The 24,953-nt window shown below is 44.6% G+C and overlaps 2 protein-coding genes across 4 annotated transcripts in view; one reads left to right on the top strand and one right to left on the bottom strand.

Moving 5' to 3' along the window:
• The window catches only part of UBE4B (ubiquitination factor E4B), a 111,272-nt gene extending 100,840 nt beyond the window's left edge, over positions 1-10,432 (top strand). For all 3 annotated transcript variants that reach the window (XM_004272373.4, XM_004272372.4, XM_049712579.1), the window contains 3 exons: positions 7,411-7,585; positions 8,533-8,679; positions 9,012-10,432. In XM_004272373.4, the coding sequence (XP_004272421.1) occupies positions 7,411-7,585; positions 8,533-8,679; positions 9,012-9,073 (384 nt within the window). In that variant the 3' untranslated portion in view covers positions 9,074-10,432. The remainder of the gene's footprint in view (positions 1-7,410; positions 7,586-8,532; positions 8,680-9,011) is intronic.
• Positions 1-24,953, bottom strand: part of CLSTN1 (calsyntenin 1) — a 523,112-nt gene that overhangs the window by 350,106 nt on the left and 148,053 nt on the right. The window lies entirely within an intron of this gene.

The following is a 24,953-nucleotide window of genomic DNA, read 5'->3' as shown; positions in this document are numbered from 1 at the left end:
GGTGTAAATGGATGTGACTCAGTTGTTTTCCTTTGGGCGTAAAGAGCAGATTTGGCTCTCAGATCCGTCTCCAGTTGAGTTTGTACCCATCTTGCTAAGGGCCTCACTCGACAAATCGGTTACATTTCCAGAAAGAGCCTGGTTTTCGCAGGGAATCCAAATCTTCTTCCCGAGAAGGAGATTTAATAACAGCTTCAGTGCTGCCATTATTTCGGTGGTTCCAGGTTTCAAACCGTGTACGTTATCTTTACATTCTTCCCGTCTTTATTCCTTGCGTCCCTCTGATTGTATCCATTTTGTGGTTTTCATTTCCACAGCTACCAATTTAGTCCAAGCGGCCCCTGTCCGGCCTCGATGTTTAATTTTTCAGTATCTCATGAAGGGCTTCCCCTCCCTCCACGGTCCTGTGTCCTGCAGCATCTTCAGCGTTATAATAACTGGTGTTATTAACCACACATCAAGTTTTAGCCACTTTTCATGTTTTCACTTGTAATCCTCACAGGATCCTACGATTGAGGTTTAGTTGGATTCCTTGCTTTTCAGGGAGGCACACGGAGGTTAACGAGCTGCACAGTTGATGTGAGGCAGAGGCAGGACTCCCACCTGGCAGTTTGGCCCTGAGCCCATGTTCTCAGCTTCTCTGCTCTCCACTTAAAATGCCCCCAAAGTGCCATGTCCGTTTCAGCCTCCGCATCTTTGTTCACATTATTTATCCAAGTATTAACTCACATCTCAGGGTAACCATCACTAGGCATTCCAGAAGGTTCTTTACTTATATCTCATCCAAAGGTCAAAATAGGGGAATTGTAGGTACTTTTTATTTTTCAATAACAGCTTTATTGAGACATAATTCTCATACATGGGTACTTTTGGATAAAGCAAGAGATGTGGTCTTGACAAAGCACCTGCAATGGAAAAAACCACATATGTCTAAAGCAGTTTTTCCATAAAAAGTCGCGTTAAAAGAGCAGGTTAGGTGTTTGCAGTTACTTTGGGTAGATGCTAAAATGATTTTCTAGCCTACGACTGTATGATGCTACACATATTGAGAAATGGAAGATAAGCGGTAGCCTTAAGAGGGACAGGAAATGGAAACGCTCCCCAGGCAAGGTCAGGTCGTCTGCTTGGGCAGCAGGCCGGCTGGAGCTGGGCCTCTCCGGCCCAGCCAGAGATCGGGTGTGAGGAGTGCCCGGGGCCTCCTCTGCTTTCACTGTCAGGGACTCAGAAGGGTCGTTTAGCCTGCTCCCTCTTCTCCTGGTAGGTCTTGCTGTGGCTGCCACGTCGCAAGCGGTTATAACATGTAACATAAAGTTTGCAGTGTGCATGAGCACAGCACACCCACTGAGACGGTGCAAACCAAGTGGGTGACAAAGGAGTGTTTCCGAGTGCTTCCAGCTGCCTTTCCTTGGTGACCAACAAAACGTCCACACTGCCTGGTAATGCCTATGGACTGTGGTGGTGGCACAGGTGGTGGCCTGTGGTGGCACGTGGCTTGAGTCACAGGCAGTGGTTTCTGCGCAGTGACACATGGGTCTTCTCGAATGTCTAAATAGCCCTGTTCTTGCAGACACGTGAAGCAGGCACACAAGTGCCAGCGGCACAGTGGAGAGAAAAACACTTTTGCAGTGGTTTCTCTGCTGCCTTGTACAGTGTGGCGTTTGTCTTCATTGTTGAACACTTTCCATTTATATGGGCTGTAAGCTGATGAGGAGCCTGCCCACTGGATTGTTTCGGAAGAGGGGCTGGGGGGGCTGGGGGTGGAAGGGTGGAAGACTAGAAAGCTCCAGGGAGGTGGTGGAATTTCATCTTCTCCCTTGGGAGCAGCGCTCTTGCTTCGCTCTGGTTCCGTCTGGTATGTCTTGTTTTCCTGGGAAGACAGAGGAGGAAAAAAACAGCAGCCGAGCAAGGGAAGAAACTGAGAGCCTTCTCTCCTGTGCACCGAGAGCGGGCGGAAGACAGGTGCCCGGGAGAGGTGACAGAAGGCCCCAGCGCGAGGAGCCCTGAGCCTCACACTCACAGGCCTGAGGAGAGAGCCCCTCGTCAGAGAGGAAGTGCGACAGGACAGTTGTCCCTGGAGCCCAGGAGAGAGAGAGGTCTTAGCCTGACACAGTGAGCTGCACTGAGGGCCAAGTCTGCCTGTGGTTTCCGGGCAGATGGACGGCAGATCTGTTGTTCATGGAGCGCTGTCTGTTCACACCATGTTCCATTAAACAACAATAGTAGTAAAGAGCCCATGTAATGGGGACTTCCTGGTGGTCCAGTGATTAAGACTTCGCCTTCCAGTGCGGGGGTGTGGGTTCGATCCCTGGTCAGGGAGCTAAGATCCCACATGGCTCCTGGCCAAAAAACCAAAACATAAAACAGAAGCAATATTGTAACAAATTCAATAAAGACTTTTAAAAAATGAAAAAAAAAAAAGGAAAAAAAAAATCTTGGGATTTCCCTGGTGGTCCAGCGGTAAAGAATCCCTTCTAATGCAGGGACCACAGGTTCAATCCCTGGTTGGGGATCCAAGATCCCACATGCTGCGGGGCAGCTAAGCTCGCGCGCCACAACAACTGAACTCGCGTGCCTCAACGAGAGAGCCCGCGTGCCACAAACTACAGAGTCCTTGCGCTCTGGAACCCGCGCACCACAACTAAAGAGAAGCCCACGCACTGCAGTGAAAGATCCCGCATGCCTCAGTGAAAGATCCCGCATTCCTCAACGAAGATCCCTCATGCCGCAACTAAGACCCGACGCAACCATAAAAATTAAAAAAAAAAAAAGAGCCCATGTGAAATCTCACTTTTCCTATGCAGCGTTCCTTTTTTTTTTTTTTTAATAAATTTATTTATTTGTTTATTTGGCTGTGTTGGGTCTTCATTGCTGCACGCAGGCTTTGTCTAGTTGCAGCGAGCGGGGGCTACTCTTCGTTGCGGTGTGCAGGCTTCTCATTGTGGTGGCTTCCCTTGTTGCAGAGCACGGGCTCTAGGTGTGTGGGCTTCAGTAGTTGTGGCTCGCGGGCTCTAGAGCACAGGCTGAGTAGTTGTGGCACACGGGCTTCATTGCTCCGCAGCATGTAGGATCTTCCCAGACCAGGACTCAAACCCATGTCCCCTGCATTGGCAGGCGGATTCTTAACCACTGCGCCACCAAGGAAGTCCTGCAGCCTTCCTTTTCTTTTGAGGTGAAATTCACATAACATAAAATTAACCATGTTGAAGTGTGTAATTCAGTGGCATTTAGTACATTCACAGTATTGTACAACCATCACCTCTAATCACCCCCACAAGGAAATCCCGTACCCATTAAGCAGTCAGTGTCCCTTCGTCCTCACCCCAGCTCCTGGCAACCACTAAACTGCTTTCTGTCTTTATTTTACCTATTTTTACATTTATCTGTTAGCCTGTTCTGAATATTTCATGTAAATGGAATCATACAGTGTATAACCTTTTGTGCCTGGCTTCTTTCATGTAGCATGCTTTCGAGGTTCATTCATGTTATATCACGTATCAATACCTTATTCCTTTTTACGGCTTAATGTTTCATTATATGGCTATACCATGGTTTGTTTGTTCATTCATCCATTGATGGACATTTGAATTGTTTCCACCTTTTGGCTGTTATAAATAGTATCCTGTGAACGTTCATGTAAAAGTGTTTGAATACCTATTTTCAATTCTTTGGGATATACTTAGGAGTAGAATTTCTGAGTCATATGGTAATTCTATGTTTAGCATTCCCACCAGCAGTGTACGAAGGTTCTAATTTCTCCACATCCTCGCCAACACTTGCTATTTTCTGTTTTGTTTTTTTATTTTTAAATAGCCACCCTAGTGGGAGTAAAGTTGTATTTCACTGTGGTTTTGATTTGCATTTCCCTAATGACAAATGCTGTTGAACATCTTTTCGTGTACTTGCTGGCCATTTGTATACCTTTTTTGAAGAAATGTCTGTTCGATCCTTCATCTTTTTCTTTTTCTTTTTCTTTGGCCGCACCCAGCAGCTTTGTGGGATTTTAGTTCCCTGACCAGGGATTCAACCCAGACCCTCAGTAGTGAAAGCACGAGTCCTAACCACTGGACCACCAGAGAACTCCCCTTCATCCATTTTTTATCTTATTTATTTATTTTTGGCTGCATTAGGTCTTCATTGCTGCATGCGGTCTTTCTTTAGTTGCGTCAAGCGGGGGCTACTTTTTGTTGCAGTGTGTGGGCTTCTCATTGCGGTGGCTTCTCTTGTTGCGGAGCACGGGCTCTAGGCTCCCGGGCTTCAGTAGTTGTGGTGCATGGGCTTATTAGTTGCTCCACGGCATGTGGGAATCTTCCTGGACTAGGGCTCAAACCTGTGTCCTCTCCATTGGCAGGTGGATTCTTCTTTTTTTTTTTTTGGTACGCGGGCCTCTCACTGCTGTGGCCTCTCCCGTTGCGGAGCACGGGCTCCAGACGCGCAGGCTCAGCAGCCATGGCTCACGGGCCCAGCTGCTCCGCGGCATGCGGGATCCTCCCAGACAGGGGCATGAACCCACGTCCCCTGCATCGGCAGGCGGACTCTCAACCATTGCGCCACCAGGAAAGCCCGGCAGGTGGATTCTTAACCACTGTGCCACCAGGGAAGCCCCTATCCATTTTTTAAATTGGATTCTTTCTGTTTTGTTCTTTATATATTCTGTGTGAGTTCTTTATATATTCTGGATACTAGACCTTTGTCAGATACATGGTTTGCAGATATTTTTATGTTTAAGTTCTGTAGCCATTCTGTAAGATCCTTGAGGTCAAGAACAACATCTTGGGACTCCCCTGGTGGTCCAGTAGTTAAGAATCAGCCTGGGCTTCCCTGGTGGCACAGTGGTTGAGAGTCCGCCTGCCGATGCAGGGGACACGGGTTCGTGCCCCGGTCCAGGAAGATCCCACATGCCGCGGAGCGGCTGGGCCCGTGAGCCATGGCCGCTGAGCCTGCGCGTCTGGAGCCTGTGCTCCACAATGGGAGAGACCACAACAGTGAGAGGCCCGCGTACTGCAAAAAAAAAAAAAAAGAAACTGCCTGCCAATGCAGGGGACATGGGTTCAAGCCCTGGGCTGGGAAGATCCCACATGCCGCGGAGCAACTAAGCCCAGGCGCCACAACTACTGAGCCCGCATTCTAGAGCCCACAAGCCGCAACTACTGAGCCCGTGTGCTCTAGAGCTCGCAAACTGCAACTGTTGAGCCCACGCGCCACAACTACTGAAGCCCGTGCGCTCTGGGCCCCATGTGCTGCAACTACTGAAGCCCGCGCGCCTGGAGCCTGTGCTCCACAACGAGAGTAGCCACCACAATAAGTCCGTGCGCTACAACAAAGCATAGCCCCCACTTGCCGCAACTAGAGAAAGCCCGCACACAACAACCAAGACCCAGCACAGCCAAAAATAAACCACAACATCTTTGCTTCCTCTCTGACACCATCCACACTGAACTTGAAGCAGCAGCTCAGTAATCTGTATTTGGTCGATTCATTGGCACCACTGCTCTTTGAAACTGAGTGCCATGTCCCCTTATCATAAGTATCCTTTGATTTCTTATTTCGGTTTTTTTGGCTGTGCTGGGTCTTGATTGCTACTCACAGGCTTTCTCTAGTTGCGGCGAGCGGGGGCTACTCTTTGTTGCGGTGTGCAGGTTTCTCATTGCGGTGGCTTCTCTTGTTGCGGAGCATGGGCTCTAGGCACGTGGGCTTCAACAGTTGTGGCACACGGGCTCTAGAGCGTGGGCTCAGTAGTTGTGGTGCATGGGCTTAGTTGCTCCGCAGCATGTGGGATCTTTCCGGACCAGGGCTCGAACCCATGTCCCTTGCATTGGCAGGCGGATTCTTAACCACTGCCCCACCAGGGAAGTCCCTACCCTTTGATTTCTGATAATGCTCACTCCACTGCTCTATCTTAGAAGTTGACTTAACAGCAGGCAGAAGTCAGTTGGTTAAAAACTCAATCATCTTTTGAGAAATAGAGTGGGTGATATTTTCGAGAATAGTAAATGGGCTAAGAACGACTACTTGTTTACACAGAGAAGTTCAAGGTGAATCGTCTCAGTAGTGTGGATAGCAGCACCCACCCTGTGCGTTTTTGCCCTTCCAACATCTCACCATAACCCTTTGGCCATTTATCCCCTGTGCCTCTTCCCAAAGGGACGGGGACTGTAGCTTACCTGGCTCATAATAAGTAGACACCAAATAAAGTATCTGTTGACCTAATGTAGTAATTTAGTTTCAGAAAACTATAACCGAGGCTCTCTGAACTTTTCAAATTATTTTAAAGGATTATTGCCAGGCCCAAGTGCCCTGCTGGCTTTTTGTCCTCTCCTCTCTTTTCCCCTGAGTTGCATGGATTAAATAAGGGGCGTGGTGTGTGGAGAGAGAAAGTGAGCATGTGCACTTATTTAGAAACTGAAGTTAAAAAAGAACCGAAGAAAGACTGAGGACTTTCATTCCAGCCTTCTAAGGGAACACAAGTATTGAGATGAGTTCATCCCATGATGTTCATGTGAATCCTCGTTTAGAAATCACAGGTCACAGATTATGGTCCTATCATTCAGAGTTTCAGATTTAGTCATTCCCCTCCTCCATTTGCATCACTGTCACTAAAGTGACAAGCGTTCAGTGATTTTGCCGTAAATGCAAAATACGATATACTTTGATATTTTGAAATGGCAGTGATTTATATAAATTAGGCACCTGTGGGGTAGGTGTTACTACCCCCATTTTACACCTGAGGAAACTGGGGCTCAGGAGAGTTAGAGCTTTCTCTAAGACCACACAGCAGGTAGATGGTAAAGCCAGGATTGAAACCCAGGCTTGCCTGGGTCTTTGGTGGGCGCTTGCCGTGTAGACCAGCCCTCCCACTCTCACAGGCATAAACCCTGTCTGCTCCCGTCAGTAGAGCCCCTGACATTTAACAGCGTTGAACTGAGAGATCTTAAATAAGGATTGACAGGGAATGGGAGAACGCGCTTGTTGATTATGAACTATATTGGGTTGTGTTCACCATGTTTACCTTTAGGGAAAAGAACTGAAATTTCCACCTCCTCTCATAGGCTGCTAGGGCTCAGTGCCTGGCAAGGACTGAAGTAGACTTTCAGTCCTTCTCTTTTTAATATTTCCTTCTCTTTTTAATATTTAAATTTTAAGAGAAATGGATGCTTGCTATAAAAGTAATTAAAACTTTTAAAAATTCCCCTCATTTGCCTCAATCCTGAAGCCCTTTCCAGAGGCCTTGTACAGTTTGGTGCGTACTAGCCCAGTCTTTATGTATTTATAGCCATGTCAAAGTATTTATATATGTACATTAGAATTTTAGGGCTTTTTTAGAAAACAGATGATGCTTTGGGTATTTTCTGCAGCTTGCTTTTTTCCACTTAAAATATATTTACGTCTCACAGTGTCTTTCCTCATTTTCAGAGATCCTACAGCAAAGAATTGTTTGAAGAAGTTATTTCGAAGATGCGGAAGGCAGGGATCAAATCCACAATAGCGATAGAGAAGTTTAAACTTCTGGCTGAGAAGGTGGAGGAGATCGTGGCCAGGAACGCGCGTGCAGAAATCGACTACAGTGACGCCCCAGACGAGTTCAGAGGCGAGTGGGCCCGCTGTTTTCACGTGGAATTCTTTGATTTGAGTTAACTTGAAACATGTAACATTAGAAGAGGACGTTCTGTGCTCTCATTACTTTTTTTTTTTTTAATTTAATTTATTTTATTTTTGGCTGCCTTGGGTCTTCGTTGCTGTGCATGGGCTTTCTCTAGTTACGGCGAGTGGGGGCTACTCTTCGTTGTGGCGCGTGGGCTTCTCGTTGCAGTGGCTTCTCTTGTTGCGGAGCACGGGCTCTAGGCGCGTGGGCTTCAGTAGTTGTGGCACGTGGGCTCAGTAGTTGTGGCTCGCGGGCTCTAGAGCACAGGCTCAGTAGTTATGGCGCAAGGGCTTAGTTGCTCCGCGGCATGTGGGATCTTCCCGGACCAGGGCTCAAACCCGTGTCCCCTGCATTGGCAGGCGGATTCTTAACCACTGCACCGCCAGGGAAGCCCCCTCTCATTGCTTTTTGAGACACTGGTCAGAAGTTGAAATTCTGTTTATCTACCTTTAGTTCATATTATAAATTACAGGGGAAAAAAGTCCTCAGCCTGATTTCAAACCAGATAACAACCCTGAAGATTCTAAGGTCAATCTTGCCTTTGCAAGTGGGGACTCATGTTTTCAAAGAATTCTGAGTAGTCCTAAGAGGAAAGGTTGATTCTAGCCTGCCACCTTCGCCATACAGCTCGGGAGGGCCTGTCTGTCCTGCTGTCTTTTTTGTCTGTTCTTTCCTCCCAGCAGTAGCTGACAAAAGGGTGCTTCCCCTCTACAAAAGGTGAAGTGTATGCCTTTATCTAATGCTGATTTCCTCCTAAACCTGGGGGCCTGGTAGGGGCCGTTTGGTTGCTGTTTCCTATGGTTATATTTTTCACTGATAGGAGGGACTCTGTTTTCTTTTTCAGTTTTAGGCTCTATTGTTAGATCAGAGTTTGCTTTGCTCTGTCTCTGTAGACCCTCTGATGGACACCCTGATGACTGACCCCGTGCGGCTGCCCTCTGGCACCATCATGGACCGCTCCATCATCCTGCGGCACTTGCTGAACTCCCCCACGGACCCCTTCAACCGACAGACGCTGACAGAGAGCATGCTGGAGCCAGGTAGAGGAGGGCATGGCTCGAACTGCAGTGCCTGCACCTGTACCGAGCAGTGAGGCCAAAATCGTGCATCAGAGAGTAGTCTAAAGGGGGAAATTTAACAAATCCAGACACTACATGGTTTCTGACACCTAATGGACAAGACATAAAACATTCTTGGCTCTTTTTCACTACAGAATTCCAGTTCTTACTTTTCATGTCCTATTTCTTCTTCAGCCTTCAGTTCAGTGAGGGGATGAATTGCCTTTTCTTTCCTTTTATACAGAACTACAAGCATCATCTCTCAGGAAGAGCCCTCCCGTCTGGGGTATTAATTCTTTCCTTTCTTTTCTCAGTGCCAGAACTGAAAGAACAGATTCATGCCTGGATGAGAGAGAAGCAGAACAATGATCATTAAACCATCCCCCTTGCCCACGCTCTGCGAGAAACAGCCGAGGCCGGCAGGAGCAGCATCGGTGGTGCAAATGCTGTTCACACGTTGGAGGCCAGAAGTGGCAAAACACACCAAGAGCCTACCCAGAGTGACCAAACAGCGGAGACCGGAAAGGACATGAGTAAGAAGAGGAGCCCAATTCCTGTACATATATTTAAGTGACAGACGTGGTCAAAAGCTTGAGGGATACGTTTTATGATTGCTTGTGTAATAGAGCACGTCCTTCATATGTCACAATTTGGGGCTTTTGCTACGGAAGTCTTTTAGTGATTGATGACGAATGGGTCTGGGCAGCATCCCCTTCATCCCTTTTTTTTTTTTTTTTTTTTTTTCCTAAATCCAGTATCCGTTGGTTTTGATTGTGATTAGAGAACCTTGGACATTTTGCTGCTAAGACTCTTCCCCCCGCCGGCCCCATCCTGATCCTACTTGCACTGCTGTGGATTTTTTTTAAGAGAAGCAAAAACAAAAATAAACTCTTTTCCCTGGCCCTCCAAACATTTATTCTGTGAGATAACTGTGCCTGCAACAAAGTGTTAATCCTGGGATCGTATTTTTATATCATATTCACATATTTGTTTTTTTAATTGGTGTTAGATGACATGATTAATAAAAAAGGCAAGATATTTTCAGAATTTGAATTTCAGTTTTTTTTTTTTTATTATTTTGAAATGTCCCTTAAAATTTTTTTTTATTCTAAACAAAATGAAGAGAATCCTGTTGCTCTGGTCCTTGTAGTGAGTCCACGATTAGGAATCTGAGGAACAGCTGCAGCAAAGGAAGCATTTAAGTGTATCAGGATTTCGCGTCTTACGGTTTGGGGGGGGTTGGGTTATTTTTAATGCTATGTGACAGTTGGAAACCTTTATAGTTATCCTGCGAGGGTAAATAAATTCCTCAACCCTTGAGTCTGTGAGTTCAAGGCAGGGGTCGTTTGTATGATGTGTCCTGTGGGGCTTGGCCTTACCAAAGCAAAAAAGGGGTGCAAGAAATGTGGAAGTACATCTGCTTGTAAAAACACACACAAAGAAAAACATACACACACACACACACACACGCACACACACGCACACACACACACACACACACACACACACACACACAAGATTTTTTGTATTACTGCTCCCTACTTAACCATACTCGGATTCTTGAATCTCCTTTGGGGTAAAAAAGAATTTGAAACCATAAAGTGTTTTGAAGAAATTAAGTCTACAAAAACATACTTTCTTTTTCTTTTCCTTTCTTTCCCGCTCCACAGACAAATGTCCTCTGTTCAGTTCCTAACGCAAACTACAATAAATGGTGATACACATTCAGAAGGAATCTTCTTTGAGTCTCTTCTTTTTGTGGAAAACAAAGGGGTGGGTGAAGACCAAGAGCCAGATGTGTTGGCATGTGGTACATGATCTTTCCTGGAGCCAATTAGGAGTTGCTGTTTTTAAAATAAAACTTTCCTATTGTGTCAGTCTTGATGCTCCAGTTGGTTCTTGTGTCACTGTTTGCTTGTTCAAGGGGGTTGAGCTTTGTCATGTTCAGTCTCTTCAGTTCTCAGGTGGTTACCCTATTGCAAATATATTTTCCCTGACCTTGAAAATTTTTGCTCAAGTTCAGCCCATCTCATGAACATTATCTTAGGTACTGCAGTTGATGAAACCTACCAGCTCATGTAATAAGAGCAAGCGTTTCTGCAGCATTTACTGTGTGCCAACCTATGCCAAGGCCTTTACATTTACGATTTCGTTCTCTAAGATGGTACAATCATCTTTGTTTTTTTTCCAGCAGGTCAGGGTGTGGGATGTGGAGAGGTTAGGTCACTTGCTCAAGGTCACCTGGCCAATTAGTGGAAGAGCAGGTGTCCAGGCTCCAGAGTCCATGCCCTCAGCCACTACTCTTGAGCACATTTGGACTAAATCAACTTTTTCCTTTTTCCAAAAAATATAATGTATTCCTGTTAACAACAATTTTAGACAATATAGGTAAAAGAAAGCCAAAGTCACCTGTAATCCCACTGTGCAGATAATTGTTAATTTATTTTTTACCAAGTTTATATACATTTATGCCTATACAGTTAATGATGTTTATTGGCTTCTATTGCCAGTTTTGTTTCTCCATGTCATGCATGTGTATTGTTTCTCTCCTCTCTATCCAGAAGATAAACTCTGCAGAGGTTTATCAGGTTCAGGCACAGGTTCTGTCGTGTTATTTGCATGCCTCACTCTTTCCCCATGAATGTAATAAGATGCTGCTTTACCCCTTCAGATGTACTCATCATTTTGAAAATTCAGAATTCGGAGGTTTGAAGGACCTTCTGCCGGCTAGGGCATTCCTACTTGTACTGTCTCTAGGGGGAAGATGTTTGCTATTTCTATTTTTAGAGTCTAAGGCTTGCTATTGTATAGAAACTTGTGACTGCCTTCATTCTGTGAATTATGGATATTAAAGTAAGTTCCAAAATATTTTAAAAGTAGGCCTTGGCTACAAGGAAGATGGCCAAACAGGAAGGAGGATCTGAGAATCAGAAGAGCAGAAGAGAAATGATCCTGAAGAGAAAGATGATTAAAATAGCTTCTTAGTCGTCTTGTGACTCACTATTGTGTGGGTTTTTAAACGGAGTTGATAAGAATATCTTTAAAAAAAATAGCCGAGCACGTTATTTTGTTCACATTTTGTAACCTTTGGGTTTGGTACATAAAATAGTGAATTTCACAGTGTTGTGTTGAGGTGCTAAGGGGAGATAAATAGGCCCTATCTGAGTAGGTAACTTTTTTTTTTTTTTTTTTTTTTTTTTTTTGCGGTACGCGAGCCTCTCACTGTGTGGCCTCTCCCGTTGAGGAGCACAGGCTCCGGACGCGCAGGCTCAGTGGCCATGGCTCACAGGTCCAGCCGCCCCGTGGCACGTGGGATCTTCTCAGACCAGGGCACGAACCCGTGTCCCCTGCATCGGCAGGCGGACTCTCAACCACTGCGCCACCAGGGAAGCCCCCAAGGTAACTTTTTGATTGAAGGAAACATCCATAGTATGAGCTTGATGTTTGGATCAGCTGGCATTGGGCTGAGGAAATCACCCTTGGTTGATAAATGTGCATTTTGTGAGCATTTTCTATGTGCAAGCCACTCTCATATATTAATTTGTTATCTCCTCAACAGTTGTGTAAAGGGGACAGGGAAGTGGCATATGAATCTAGGCCATCTGGGCTTCAGGCTGTGATCCCTTCACCACTCCTGCTGTGTGGCAGTTCAGTGGTCCCTCAGTATCTGCAGGAGGTTGGTTCCAGGACCCCAAGAGATATCAAAATCTGCAGATGCTCGAGTTCCTTATATAAAATGGTGTAGTGTTTGCTTATAACCTTCCCATGTACTTTAAATCATCTCTAGATTACTTATAATATCTAATGCAGTGTAAATAGTTGTAAATACAATGTAAATAGTTGATAGCGGGCGACGAATTCAAGTTTTGCCTTTCTGGAACTTTCTGGAGTCTTCAAACCATGGCTGGTTTAATCTGGATGTGGAACCCGCATATACAGAGGGCCAACTATATTCCAGAATGGTCCAAGTTCATAATGGCAAAGGAGATATGGAGAAGCAGCATAGCATTCCAGAAGGCACTTTGGCCTTGGGGTCAACTCTAGACTCAACCCTCATTTTATTTTTTAAAGTTTTTTATACAGCAGGTTCTTATTATCTGTTTCATACATATTAGTATATATATGTCAATCCCAATTCATCCCACCACCATCACCATTCCCCCCCGCTTTTCCCCCTTGGTGTCCATACATTTGTTCTCTATATCCGTGTCTCTGTTTCTGCCTTGCAAACTGGTTCATCTGTACCATTTTTCTAGATTCCACATATATGCGTTGATATACGATACTTGTTTTTCTCTTTCTGACTTACTTCACTCTGTATGACCGTCTCTAGGTCCATCCACGTCTCTGCAAATGACCCAATTTCGTTCCTTTTTATGGCTGAGTAATATTCCATTGTCTATATGTACCACATCTTCTTTATCCATTCATCTGTCAATGGGCATTTAGGTTGCATGACCTGGCTATTGTAAATAGTGCTGCAATGAACATAGGGGTGCATGTGTCTTTTTGAATTACGGTTTTCTCAGGGTATATGCCCAGTAGTGGGATTGCTGTATCATATGGTAATTCTAGTTTTAGTTTTTTAAGGAACCTCCATAATGTTCTCCATTCAACTCTCATTTTAAATGGTTAAATAACTTCAGTCTCACAGCTTTCAATATCAGACACTCACTGTTGACCCCCAAATTTGTATCTCCAGCCCATACCTCCCTCCTGTACTGCAGACACTGGACACCTCAAATGTCTAAAAGACCCTTGGAATTCACATATCTAAATCAAGTTCCTTATATTTCACCCCAAACCTGATCCTCTTAGTCTCCCCATCACAGTAAATGTCAACTCTGTCCTTCCAGTTTTGTCACTCAGTTCAAAACTTTGGGGTCATCCTTTACTCCTGTTTTACCCTTTTCCTATTCAGTCTGCCCACAAATTTCTCAGCTCTGCCTATAAAATAGACCCAGAATTCAACTGCTTCTCACCAGGTCCACTGCTGTTATTGGTCTGAGTCATCATTAGCGGTGTTCTAGATTATTTCAACAGCATCATGACTGGTCTCCCTGTTCGTCCCTCGTCCTTTCTCAAAACAGCAGCTGAAACAGTCTTGTTAAAACTTAACTAAGGTTATGTCACTTCTCTGCTCAAAACCCTCCAGTGGCTTCCTAATCCCCTCAGAATAAAAGAAGCCCTTACACTGGCCTAGAAGGCAGTACCCACCCACCACATTATCTCTTTGACCTCATATCCTGTAACCTCCCCTAACTCCAACCATTAAGCCACCCTGGGCTCATGGTCCTCCTTAAACTGTAGGCACGCTCTTCACCCCTCCTAGGTCCCTGGTACTTGTGGCTCCCTCTACAAGGAATCTTCTTCCCACAGAGAAATACATAGATCACTCACTCCCTTATTTGCTTGAGGTCTTTACTCAAAAATCAGGAACTTCCCTGGCAGTCTAGTGGTTAAGACTCCAAGCTTCCCCTGCAGGGGACAAAGGTTCAATCCTTTGTCGGGGAACTAAGATCCCACATGCCGCACGGTGTGGCCAAAAACAAACAAACAAAAAATTCACCTTTTCGAGCCCTTCCTTGTTCACTCTTTTTATTTATTTATTTTTTATGAATTTATTTATTTTTGGCTGCGTTGGGTTTTTGTTGCTGCGCGCGGGCTTTCTCTAGTTGTGGCGAGTGGGGCTACTCTTCATTGCGGTGCGCAGGCTTCTCATTGCAGTGGCATCTCGTTGCAGAGCACGGGCTCCAGGCGCACGGGCCTCAGCAGCTGTGGCATGCGGGCTCATTAGTTGTGGCTTGCGGGCTCCAGAGCGCAGGCTCAGTAGTTGTGGCACACGGGCTTAGTTGCTCCACAGCATGTGTGATCTTCCCGGACCAGGGCTTGAGTTTGTGTCCCCTGCATTGGCAGGCAGATTCTTAACCACTGCGCCACCAGGGAAGTCCCTGTTCACTCTTTTTTAAAACTGCAATTCATTCACCCACTTTTGCTATGCTTTGCTAGTCCCTTTCTTTGCATTTTCTCCTTAGCATTCTAAGAGATAGCATCATTATCTAACAGTCTGTATATACTATTTTCTTGATTACAATCTGTTTCTCCCCACTAGAATGTATGCCCCATGAGGGCAGAGATTTTAGTCTGTTATGTATCCCCAGCACCTAGAAGAGTGCCTAGCACAGAGTAAATGCTCAGTATGTTTGTTGAATGAATGATCTCTTCATATATTTGTTTGTCATTCCAGTTGCGTCAGTTATCTATCGCTGCATAACAAAATACCCCCAAATTTAGTGGCTTGATACAATAACAGTGATTTTATCTCCCACAATTCTGGAGGTCCCAAGAGCAAGCACCCGCAAAGACCAGACAGAAGCTGTGTTGCCTTTTACAACTCAGGTTTGGAAGTAACATAGGGGCCCTTCTGCCTTAGTCACGAGCCCACCTGGATTTAAGGGGAAAGAACAAACAGCCCAACCTCATGATGGGAAGACATTAACGTCACACTGTAAGAAGAGCATCTGGGATGGGAGATGTTGTTCTGGCCATCCTGCAAAATAAGATCTGCCATATTCCCTCTCTAGTAACAATTTACACTCTTCCTAGTACATCCCTTCCTCTAAGACTCCCAAATTTCATCCCATTATGACATCATCTTGAAGTCCATTGTCTCGTCCTTCAAAGCACGCCTAGGTATAGATGAGCCTCCTCAGATCTGATTCTTTGGGTACCATCGAGTGCTATTCCTCTGGACCCAAAGATATGTGAACTAAAGATAAAAGTTATCTCCACACATGGAGAGCATATAATGATGGGCCAGGCGTAGAAAAACCATTATAGACGCTCCTGTTCAAAAAGTTGGCAACTGGGAACACGCATGAGTCACTGGTCCATAGTAATTCGGAAATCCAGTTAGGCGTGTGTTGCCAGTTCCTTGTTCGGGGATCAATCCTACAGCCTGTGAATTGTTCACAAAGGCTCTCACTTCCATCTTCTGGACTCTTGGTTTCTGCCTCTGAATCTTTTCTTTCTTTTCCACAGGAAAACTGAATTGCAACTAAGTACCCTTCCTCATTTCTTTCCTGCTTGTGAAGAGATTGGGTTCCAGAGTCTCTTTTCATGCTGTACTTTTTCTGTCCCTTTTCATTTAAGCTGGAGGTACTTTCCTCAGAACAGTTCTCTTAAAAAATTGTGTGGGTTTTCTATGAATCTTCTTGGGTTTACTCTTCCAGACAAAAGCCACAACCACAAATGTCTTCATGAGAGACTCTTCTCTATTTTGAATTTCTTGTGAAACCCTTAAATCTTTCTGAGATCTCAAGAAAGGATTTTACAGTCATGTTCTTGACCTCATCTTTAGACGTTTACCTGACAGTGGTCTCTGTTTGATTTCTGCCCAGAAGCCGTTCTTCCATAGGCAATGAGAAGTCAAGTGACACATTCATTATTCCTGCCTTGAAATTTCCTTACCTTGGTCATTGAGTTCACTAGGTATATTTCTTCTCTTCACATTACCACAGATGACAGAGTTGCCAAAATTTCCACCACTCCATAGAAAGCGTTCCCTTTCCTCCAGCTTCCGATAACATTTACTCACTTTGCTTTAAAGCCTCTTAGATGCCCTGTAGGCCTCACTAAAGTCACCTCAATGTCTTCTGCCTGCCATTCAGTCCCAAAGCCAATGCCCTGTAATTTAGGCTTGGTTACAATCGCACCCACTTCCAAGACCTAAATCTTGCTGCTAAACAGATTTAATGGCTTAAAACATTAGTTATTATTTAATGATCATCTATCATGGTTCTGGGCTGGCCTGAGCTCAACAAGGCAGTTCTCACTCAGGGTCTCTTAGGCCATTACAATCATAGTGGCTGAGGCTGGAGTCATTGTAAAGGCTTCCTCATTCACATCTGGCTGTTGGCTGGGACCCAACTGGGACTGTTGGCTGGGACCCAACTGGGACTGTTGGCTGGAGCACCTACACATGGCCTCCCTGGGGCTTTTGGCTTCACATACCAGGTTCTAAGAGCTAGCACCCCAAGAGGACCCAGCAGAAGTTGGTTTTTTATGACCTAGCAGCCTCGAAAGTCATATACAGTCGCAGTCCTGCCCAGGTTCAAGGGGAAGGAACACAGACCCCACCTCTCAATGTGGGGAATTCCAGTGCCACATTTTAAAAACAACATGTGGGGGACTTCCCTGGTGGTCCAGTGGTTAAGACTCCATGCTCCCAGTGCAGGGGGCCTGGGTTTGATACCTTGTAAGGGAACTAGATCCCACATGCCACAACTAAAAGAGCCTGCACGCCGCAACGAAGATACGGCGCAGCTAAATAAATAAATAACTATTAAGAAAAAACCAAAACAAAACAGCATGTGCATGGGAGATCTCATTGAGCCATCTTAGAAAATGCAATCATCCACACAGTTTTCCCCCTTCTGTAAAATGACAATTCTGTGTTTTCCTGCCCCTTTTCTTGCTGTTTTGTAGGCATTCTTTTGTATTTTCTAGAATTTACTCCCTAGTCAGTTTTAGAGGTTGGGAATATCTTCCGCCAATCTGTTATCACTCTGATAAATTTGTTGTAATCTTGTTTTTTTGAGTGGAAGTTCTGTTATATCTACCTATATATATATATATATATATATATATATATAGTTGTTGTTGTTGTTGTTGTTGTTGTTGTACACGGGCCTCTCAGTGTTGTGGCCTCTCCCGTTGCAGAGAACAGGCTCCGGACGTGCAGGCTCAGCGGCCATGGCTCACGGGCCCAGCCACTCTGCGGCATGTGGGATCTTCACGGACCGGGGCACAAGCCCGTGTCCCCTGCATCGGCAGGCAGACTCTCAACCACTGCGCCACCAGGGAAGCCCTCTACCTATATTTTTGTTTATGGATTTTTAGAGGTAAAATTCACATAACATACAATTAACCATCTTTTATTTTCATTGGGTTACAGTTGTTTTACAATGTTGTGTTAGTTTCTACTGTACAGTGGAGTTCCCTGTGCTATACAGCAGGTTCTTATTAATTATCTATTTTATACATATTAGTGTGTATATGTCAATCCCAGTCTCCCAATTCATCACCCCCACCCCCCGCTTTCCCCCCTTGCTGTCCATACGCTTGTTCTCTACACCTGTGTCTCTATTTCTGCCTTGCAAAATGGTTCATCTGTACGATTTTTCTAGATTCCACATACATGCGTTAGTATACAATATAATTAACCATCTTAATGTTTAAAATTCAGTGGTGTTGGACTTCCCTGGTGGTGCAGTGAAGAATCCGCCTGCCAATGCAGGGGACACGGGTTTGAGCCCTGCTCCGGGAAGATCCCACATGCCACGGAGCAACTAAGCCCACGTGCCACAACTACTGAGTCTGCGCTCTAGAGCCCACGAGCCACAACTACTGAGCCCACATGCCACAGCTACTTAAGCCCGTGCGCCTAGAGCCCGTGCTCCACAACAAGAGAAGCCACCGCAAGTGAGAAGCCGCGTATTGCAACGAAGAGTAGCCCCCGCTCGCCACAACTAGAGAAAGCCCGTGCACAGCAACGAAGACCCAACGCAGCCAAATTAATTAATTAATTAATTAAAATTTAAAAAAATTCAGTGGTGTTTAGTGTATTCACAGTGTTGAGCAATGACCAGCTTTTTCAAGTTTCAAAACCATGAATGTGATTTCAGGACTTTACATTTTTTAATTTAATCTTTCTTTTAAGTCTTTTTTTTTTATGTGAACCATTTTTAAAGTCTTTATTGAATTTGTTACAATATTGCTTCTGTTTTATGTTTTGGTTTTCTGGCGGAGAGGCATATGGGATCTCAGCTCCCCAACCAGGGATCGAACCCGCACCCCCTGCATTGGAAGGCAAAGTCTTAAACACTGGACCGCCAGGGAAGTCCCTAATTTAATCTTCTGAATAAGAAATATGTACAGGGAATTCCCTGGTGGTCCAGTGGTTAGGACTCCACGCTTTCGCTGCTAAGGGCGAGGGTTCAATCCCTGGTTTGGAAACTAAGATCCTGCAAGCCAGGTGGAGCAGCCAGAAAAAAGAAAAAGAAAAAGAAAAAGAAATATGTACAAACAGTTCAAAATACAAGAAGTACCTGCCTCCTCATTTCCACCCCAGTCCTCCAGCCTCCCAATATCCCTCCCACTGCTGTTACCAGTTTTCTTTTCCAACAGAAATGGTAGTACTACACTGCCTGCTTCTTGCTTTTTTCCATGTAAAATATACCTTGGAATCCTTCTTTTTTTCTTCCAGCAGCACAAATATTCTATTATCACTAAGTCATCTATTGATAGCACTTAGGCTGATTGCAGTCTGGGTTACCTCAAGCAGTGCAGCAGTGAACTACCTTGTAAATACATCGTTGTATGCATGCAAACATATGTTAAGATATATTCCTGGGCTTCCCTGGTGGCGCAGTGGTTAAGAATCCGCCTGCCAGTGCAGGGGACACGGGTTCGAGCCCCGGTCCTGGAGGATCCCACATGCCGCGGAGCAACTAAGCCCATGGGCCACAACAGCTGAGCCTGCGCTCTAGAGCCCGCAAGCCACACCTACTGAGCCCGTGTGCTGCAGCTACTGAAGCCCGCGTGCCTGGAGCCCATGCTCCACAACGAGAGAAGCCCGCGTACCACAGCGAAGAGTGGCCCCTGCTCGCCGCAACTGGAGAAAGCCTGCGCGCAGCGACGAAGACCCAACGCAGCCAAAAATAAATAAATTTAAAAAAAAAAGATATATTCCTAGCAATGGAATTAGATGATCAAAGAGTATATAAAATTCCAATTTTGCTATATATGGGGATGTACCATTTACCTTCTCACCAGCAGTATATGAGAGACCCTTTTGGGAGGTGGTTAGGGAAGGTGTCTCTGAAAAAGTATCATTTAAAAATCTTGAAAGCAGGGAATTACCTGGCAGTCCAATGGTTAGGACTCGGCGCTTCCTCTGCAGGGGGACCAAGTCCGATCCCTGGTCAGGGAGCTAGGATTCCATGAGCCACGCAGCCAAAAAGAAAAAAATCTTGCAAGTAATGTAGAGGGGCCTGCAGAGATCTGTGGGAAGAGTGGTCCATTTCATACAAATGCAGAAGCTACGGCTGGAGTTCTCTTGGTACGTTTAAGGAACAGCGAGGAGGCAAGTGTACTGGAGGGAAGTAAGCAAGGCTGTGAGTAGTAGGAGATGAGGTTAGAGAAACTGAGAGGGCTGGAGAGATGGTGGCTACACATGATAGGCCATTGCAAGGACTATGCTTTCACCTTGAGTGAGAGCGATTTGTATTGAAAGGTGTGAGCAGAAGAGTGACACCACCCAACACTCATTCATGTTATCAACTCTGGCTACTGTGGAAAACAGATTGAAAAGGGGACGGCAAGTGTAAAAACAAAGAAATGAGGGCACCCAGTGGAAGGCTATTGCAGCAATTCAGGAACGAATGATGGGAGGCTTAGGCCAGGCAGTAGCAGCAGAGCTGTGAAGTGTGGAGATTCTGAAAATATTTTGAAGGTACAGTCAAAAGATTTGTCGATTGCCTGGATGTGAGAATGAGAGAAAAAAGGGGATTAAATTTGGCCCTAAATTTTCAGCTTGAACAGCTTGAGAGATGCAGTTGCCATTTACTTACAAGCGGAAGACTGAAACAAGAGTAAATTGAGGCAGGGAAACTCAGTTGCTTCATTTTGTTCATTTTATTTTATTTTTTAAAATTAATTAATTTAGGGGCTTCCCTGGTGGTGCAGTGGTTGAGAGTCCGCCTGCCGATGCAGGGGACGCGGGTTTGTGCCCCGGTCCGGGAAGATCCCACATGCCGCGGAGCGGCTGGGCCCGTGAGCCATGGCCGCTGAGCCTGCGCGTCCGGAGCCTGTGCTCCGCAACGGGAGAGGCCACAACACTGAGAGGCCCGCGTACCGAAAAAAAAAAAATTAATTAATTTAATTTATTTTTGACTGTGTTGGGTCTTTGTTGCTGTGCACGGGCTTTCTCTAGTTGCAGCGAGCGGGGGCTACTCTTCGTTTTGGTGCACAGGCTTCTCATTGCTGTGGCTTCTCTTGTTGCAGAGTACGGGTTCTAGGTTAATGGGCTTCAGTAGTTGTGGCATGCGGGCTCAGTAGTTGTGGCGCACGGGCTTAGTTGCTCCATGGCATGTGGGATCTTCCCGGACCAGGGATCGAACCCGTGTCCCCTGCATTGGCAGGTGGATTCTCAACCACTGCGCCACCAGGGAAGTCCCTATATTAATATATTTAATTTAATATAGTTAAATCTGACTTTTCGTGATCAATATTACGTCATAAGAATGAGTGTAGTCAGTACTGCTGCATTACCTATGATTCATTCATTTTCATTGCTATATATATTTCATTGTTTAAATATACCAAAATATTCTTTATCTATTTTACTGTTGACAGAGACTTGTAGCTCCAGTTTGGAACTACTATTAATAATGTAGCTATGAACATTCTTGAATATGTTTCAGGGTCCATTTGATGCTGGATTTTTGGATCTTGGATTTTTGTCAAATGCATTTTCTGCGTCTATTGAGATGTTAATATAGTTTGGGTTTTTTTTAGGCTGTTAATGTGATGAATTACACTGATTAATTTTTGAATGTTAAACCTTGCCATCCTGGGAGAAATCCCACTAGGACGTCATGTATTATTTTTTTCATATATTGTTTGACTCAATTTGCTAAAATTTTGTTGAGTTTTTACATCTATCTATATCTATATCTAATATAATCAATATTTATATTGGTTTATAGTTTTTCTTTCTTATAATACCTTTTTCTGGTTTTAGTAACTTCCTCACTGACTTTTCCTCTGTATTTGAGATGCCAATTTTCAAAGTCACTATATCGTATAAATCAGTGATTTAGCATTATAACTTATGATGCCATTTCTCTTTTTCTCACTCTCTATGTATATACCTATACACATATTTTCTAAATGTTTCCCCTGTTAGTCCCTTCTTGGTGTCTTCTAGTGGAGTTTCTCAGTCTTATCTTCTGACTCGCTAATTCCTTCTCCGTATGCATTTTCCTGTTGGACCCTGTATCTCCAATTCGTTTTTTAAAATAACTGCTTATTTCATTACTTATTACCCATAGCCTATCTCTTTGAAGATATTTATTATGCTTATTGGAATTTTTTTGTGTGTCTTAGTCCATTAATTCTGCTTCCTCTGATGTAAGTTGTTCAGCTTATGGTCTCTGATTTATGTTATAGCTGTTTTGCTTCTTAAATGTATAGTTATTTTCTCATGAGCTCATATTCCTTTGGACACTCTAAGTTACCTGGATGGTAATGGTAATGTGTAGTGAGCAGGGCTAAAGCTCAGGCCCTGGTCTGTGCCCTCCTGGTGAGTGAGTGTATGTGTGTGTGTGTGTGTGTGTGTGTGTGTGTGTGTGTGTGTGTATGTTGGGGGGTGCATCTCAGAGGGTAAAGTTGGTGGCATTACATTATAGGTCTCATGAGTCCCCATTTGTCATCCCAACAGGTCACACTGCCCTTCAAGAAAACTTCTTGTTGGAATTCCCTGGTTGTCCAGTGGTTAGGACTCAGTGCTTTCACTGCCAGGGTGAGGGTTCAATCCCTGGTCAGGGGACCAAGATCCTGCAAGCCGCATGGTACGGCCAAAAAAAAAAAAAGAAAACTTCTTGTACCTCTTCCCCAGCACTGCTCTTACTGTGGTTATAATCACCTGGTCCCTTGGGCATAGAGGAGGGGAAGGGAACAGGAGAAGGGGGTCAGGCTGCCATCACCTCCTATCCCAGAGCATAACTACCTTGTGTCTCCTCACAGATTTCTCAGGTTTTGTATAGTTTCTCAGTCTCTTCCTCAATCTCTCTTCAGGGCGCTCCATGGCTGGGTTCAGTGGTGTAGATTACAGCCTCATCTAATTCACCCAAGAACCCTTGCGGTAGATACTACAGTTGTCCCTCGGTATCTGCAGGGGACTGGCTCCAGAACTCCCACAGATACCAAAATCCACAGATGCTCAAGTCCCTTATATAAAACGGTGCAGTGCAGCCGGCCGTCCTTGTCCACGGGTTCCACATCTGCATGTACAGAGGGCTGACTGGATTATCCATCTCATCCTACAGATGAAGGAACGGAGATTCAGAGGGGTTATATTACTTGCCTGCAACTACACAGGTGCTAATTGAAAACACTGAGACTCGCCTATTTCTCCCTGTAAGGTACTCTTTGGAGTATTTTGTATCAAAAAATAAAGAAACATGGGCAAGAGCTTTGCTTCAGTTGTTTTGAAACCCTGGGGATCCTGGGCTGAAAAAAGGAACGTTGGTGATGCTCTTTTCCAGAAGACCGTCTCCTTTAAATCTTCTGTCCTCTTGTGTCGTGTATCACTTTTTATGGTGGTTTAAATTATTTATGCTGTCTTGTTGAAATCTAAGCACGTTGGATAAATTGCCACTAATTGAAAGGTAGAAAGCGGACAGGCAGGCTGGATTGTGATTAAAAAACAAAAATGAAAACATGGTATCTCCAACCCCGTGACACCTTGAAGTTCTTTCAGTGCAAGGTGTGTGTGTGCGTGTGTGTGTGTGTGTGTGTGAAAGAGACAGAGACAGACAGACAGACAGAATGTGCTGTTGTCAGAGCTTGTCTTGTCTGCAGGCCTCTCTGCTCACTTCACTGGTGGGTTGATAGCCTTTGGCGATTATTTCTGTAGCTTTCAGTGTCCTTGTGAAATGAGCGTGTTACCTTTCAACATTACATGGATGGAAAGAAATGGCTGATGTAATGGCTTTTAAAAAAAAAAGACTTTGAGCTCTTATAAAGAAAAGCACATTATGAATAAATAGGGTTAATTTTGAGCTCTAAGTACAGAGTCAGCTGTTTATATAAATATCGTAGATCTAAATGCTTACCTTCTTCCTTAGAGACGCCTTAAAGGCTGTGCTCTATCATCCTTTCAAACCACAACGTACTGAGGCTGTTAGTAATGCGAAAACATTTTTCTTTTCCAGTTGACTTCTTTAGGATGATTGAGAAATACTATGGCAGCCAAGGGGACCTCATCCTCAGTTCTCTGCACGCTTACTGCTTTGTGCCCATAAATCTGGGTCGAGAACAACATTTAATTTAGAGCATTGCAGACCACCCTGCTATTCTGACCACTTATCTCAAAACTTTGTGCATATTCATTTAAATGGCCAAAAGAAGGGGGAAAGGAGGTAAGATGAATCAAGTTGGTGGATTTGGGGACACACACTGATGACTATAAGAGGCTCAGAGTATAAACTAGAAGTTTAATGAGTGTTAAGAGATGAAGGTCTTGTTCCTACAGAGAAAAATGTAGGCTCATTTGCAGATTAAGATTAAATTCAAACCCCCAATCCTAACTTTCCCATTAGCTGATTTGCCTGGGAACTCCAACAGTCAGGAAGGTAGCAAGAGAGGGGAATAAAAAATCCAGTTCTTATAGCCCTTACTCATTTTCATTGAGAAAATTGAAGACAGAGTCCCAGTTGAAGGAGAAAAAAGGAAACAAACCTTTTCAAAAGATAAGTAGCTTCTGCTTCTCTGATTGCCAACTGTGGACTAAGAGGCTGAAATTTCTGCCAAGTAAACTCTTTAGCTATAAACTAAATGTATCATCTTTTCTCCTTTTACAAATCTTTTCTTCTCGTTGAAGTGCACACATTCTTGGCTGTGATGCAGGTATGACCTAATTTCGATGTAAAGTGTGTGGGAGAATGAACTTTTAAAGTCATGCTTCTAAAGCTGAGATGTTTGCGGTAGAGAGAATGGATTTGGTTGAATCAGCCAGAATGCTACCCTGCTTTTGATGGAATTCCAATTTTTCTGCTTCTTCCTTTTTTGATAGTTAGTACTTTGTCAGTGTCTGTCTGTTTTATGTATTATAAAGGGTGGACCGTGCTGTGCTGAAGAGCGTAGTGTTTGGGGCCAGATGTTCATGGATTTGAATCCTGACTCTCTCACCACTTATTAACCATGACCATGAATAAATTACTTAATCTCTGTATGAGTTTTCTGTGGCCGCTATAACAAATTACCACAAACTAGTTGGCTTAGAATAAGAGAATTTTATGATCTCGCATTTCTGGAGGCCAGAATTCTGAAATCTGTATCACTGGGCTGAAAAATCAAAGCACTGGCCGGGCCATGCTGCTTCTGGAGGCTCTTGCCTCTTCCAGCTTGGGGAGACTGCTGGAGTGACTGCATCGCTCCAGTCTCTGCCTCTGTGGCCAGACTGCCTTCCC

The sequence above is a fragment of the Orcinus orca genome, chromosome 1 (assembly GCF_937001465.1).
Source record: "Orcinus orca chromosome 1, mOrcOrc1.1, whole genome shotgun sequence".
In the NCBI taxonomy this organism is placed as follows: Eukaryota; Metazoa; Chordata; class Mammalia; order Artiodactyla; family Delphinidae; genus Orcinus; species Orcinus orca.
Note: the sequence above shows the minus strand (reverse complement) of the source record. Positions and strands in the feature narration are given on the sequence as shown.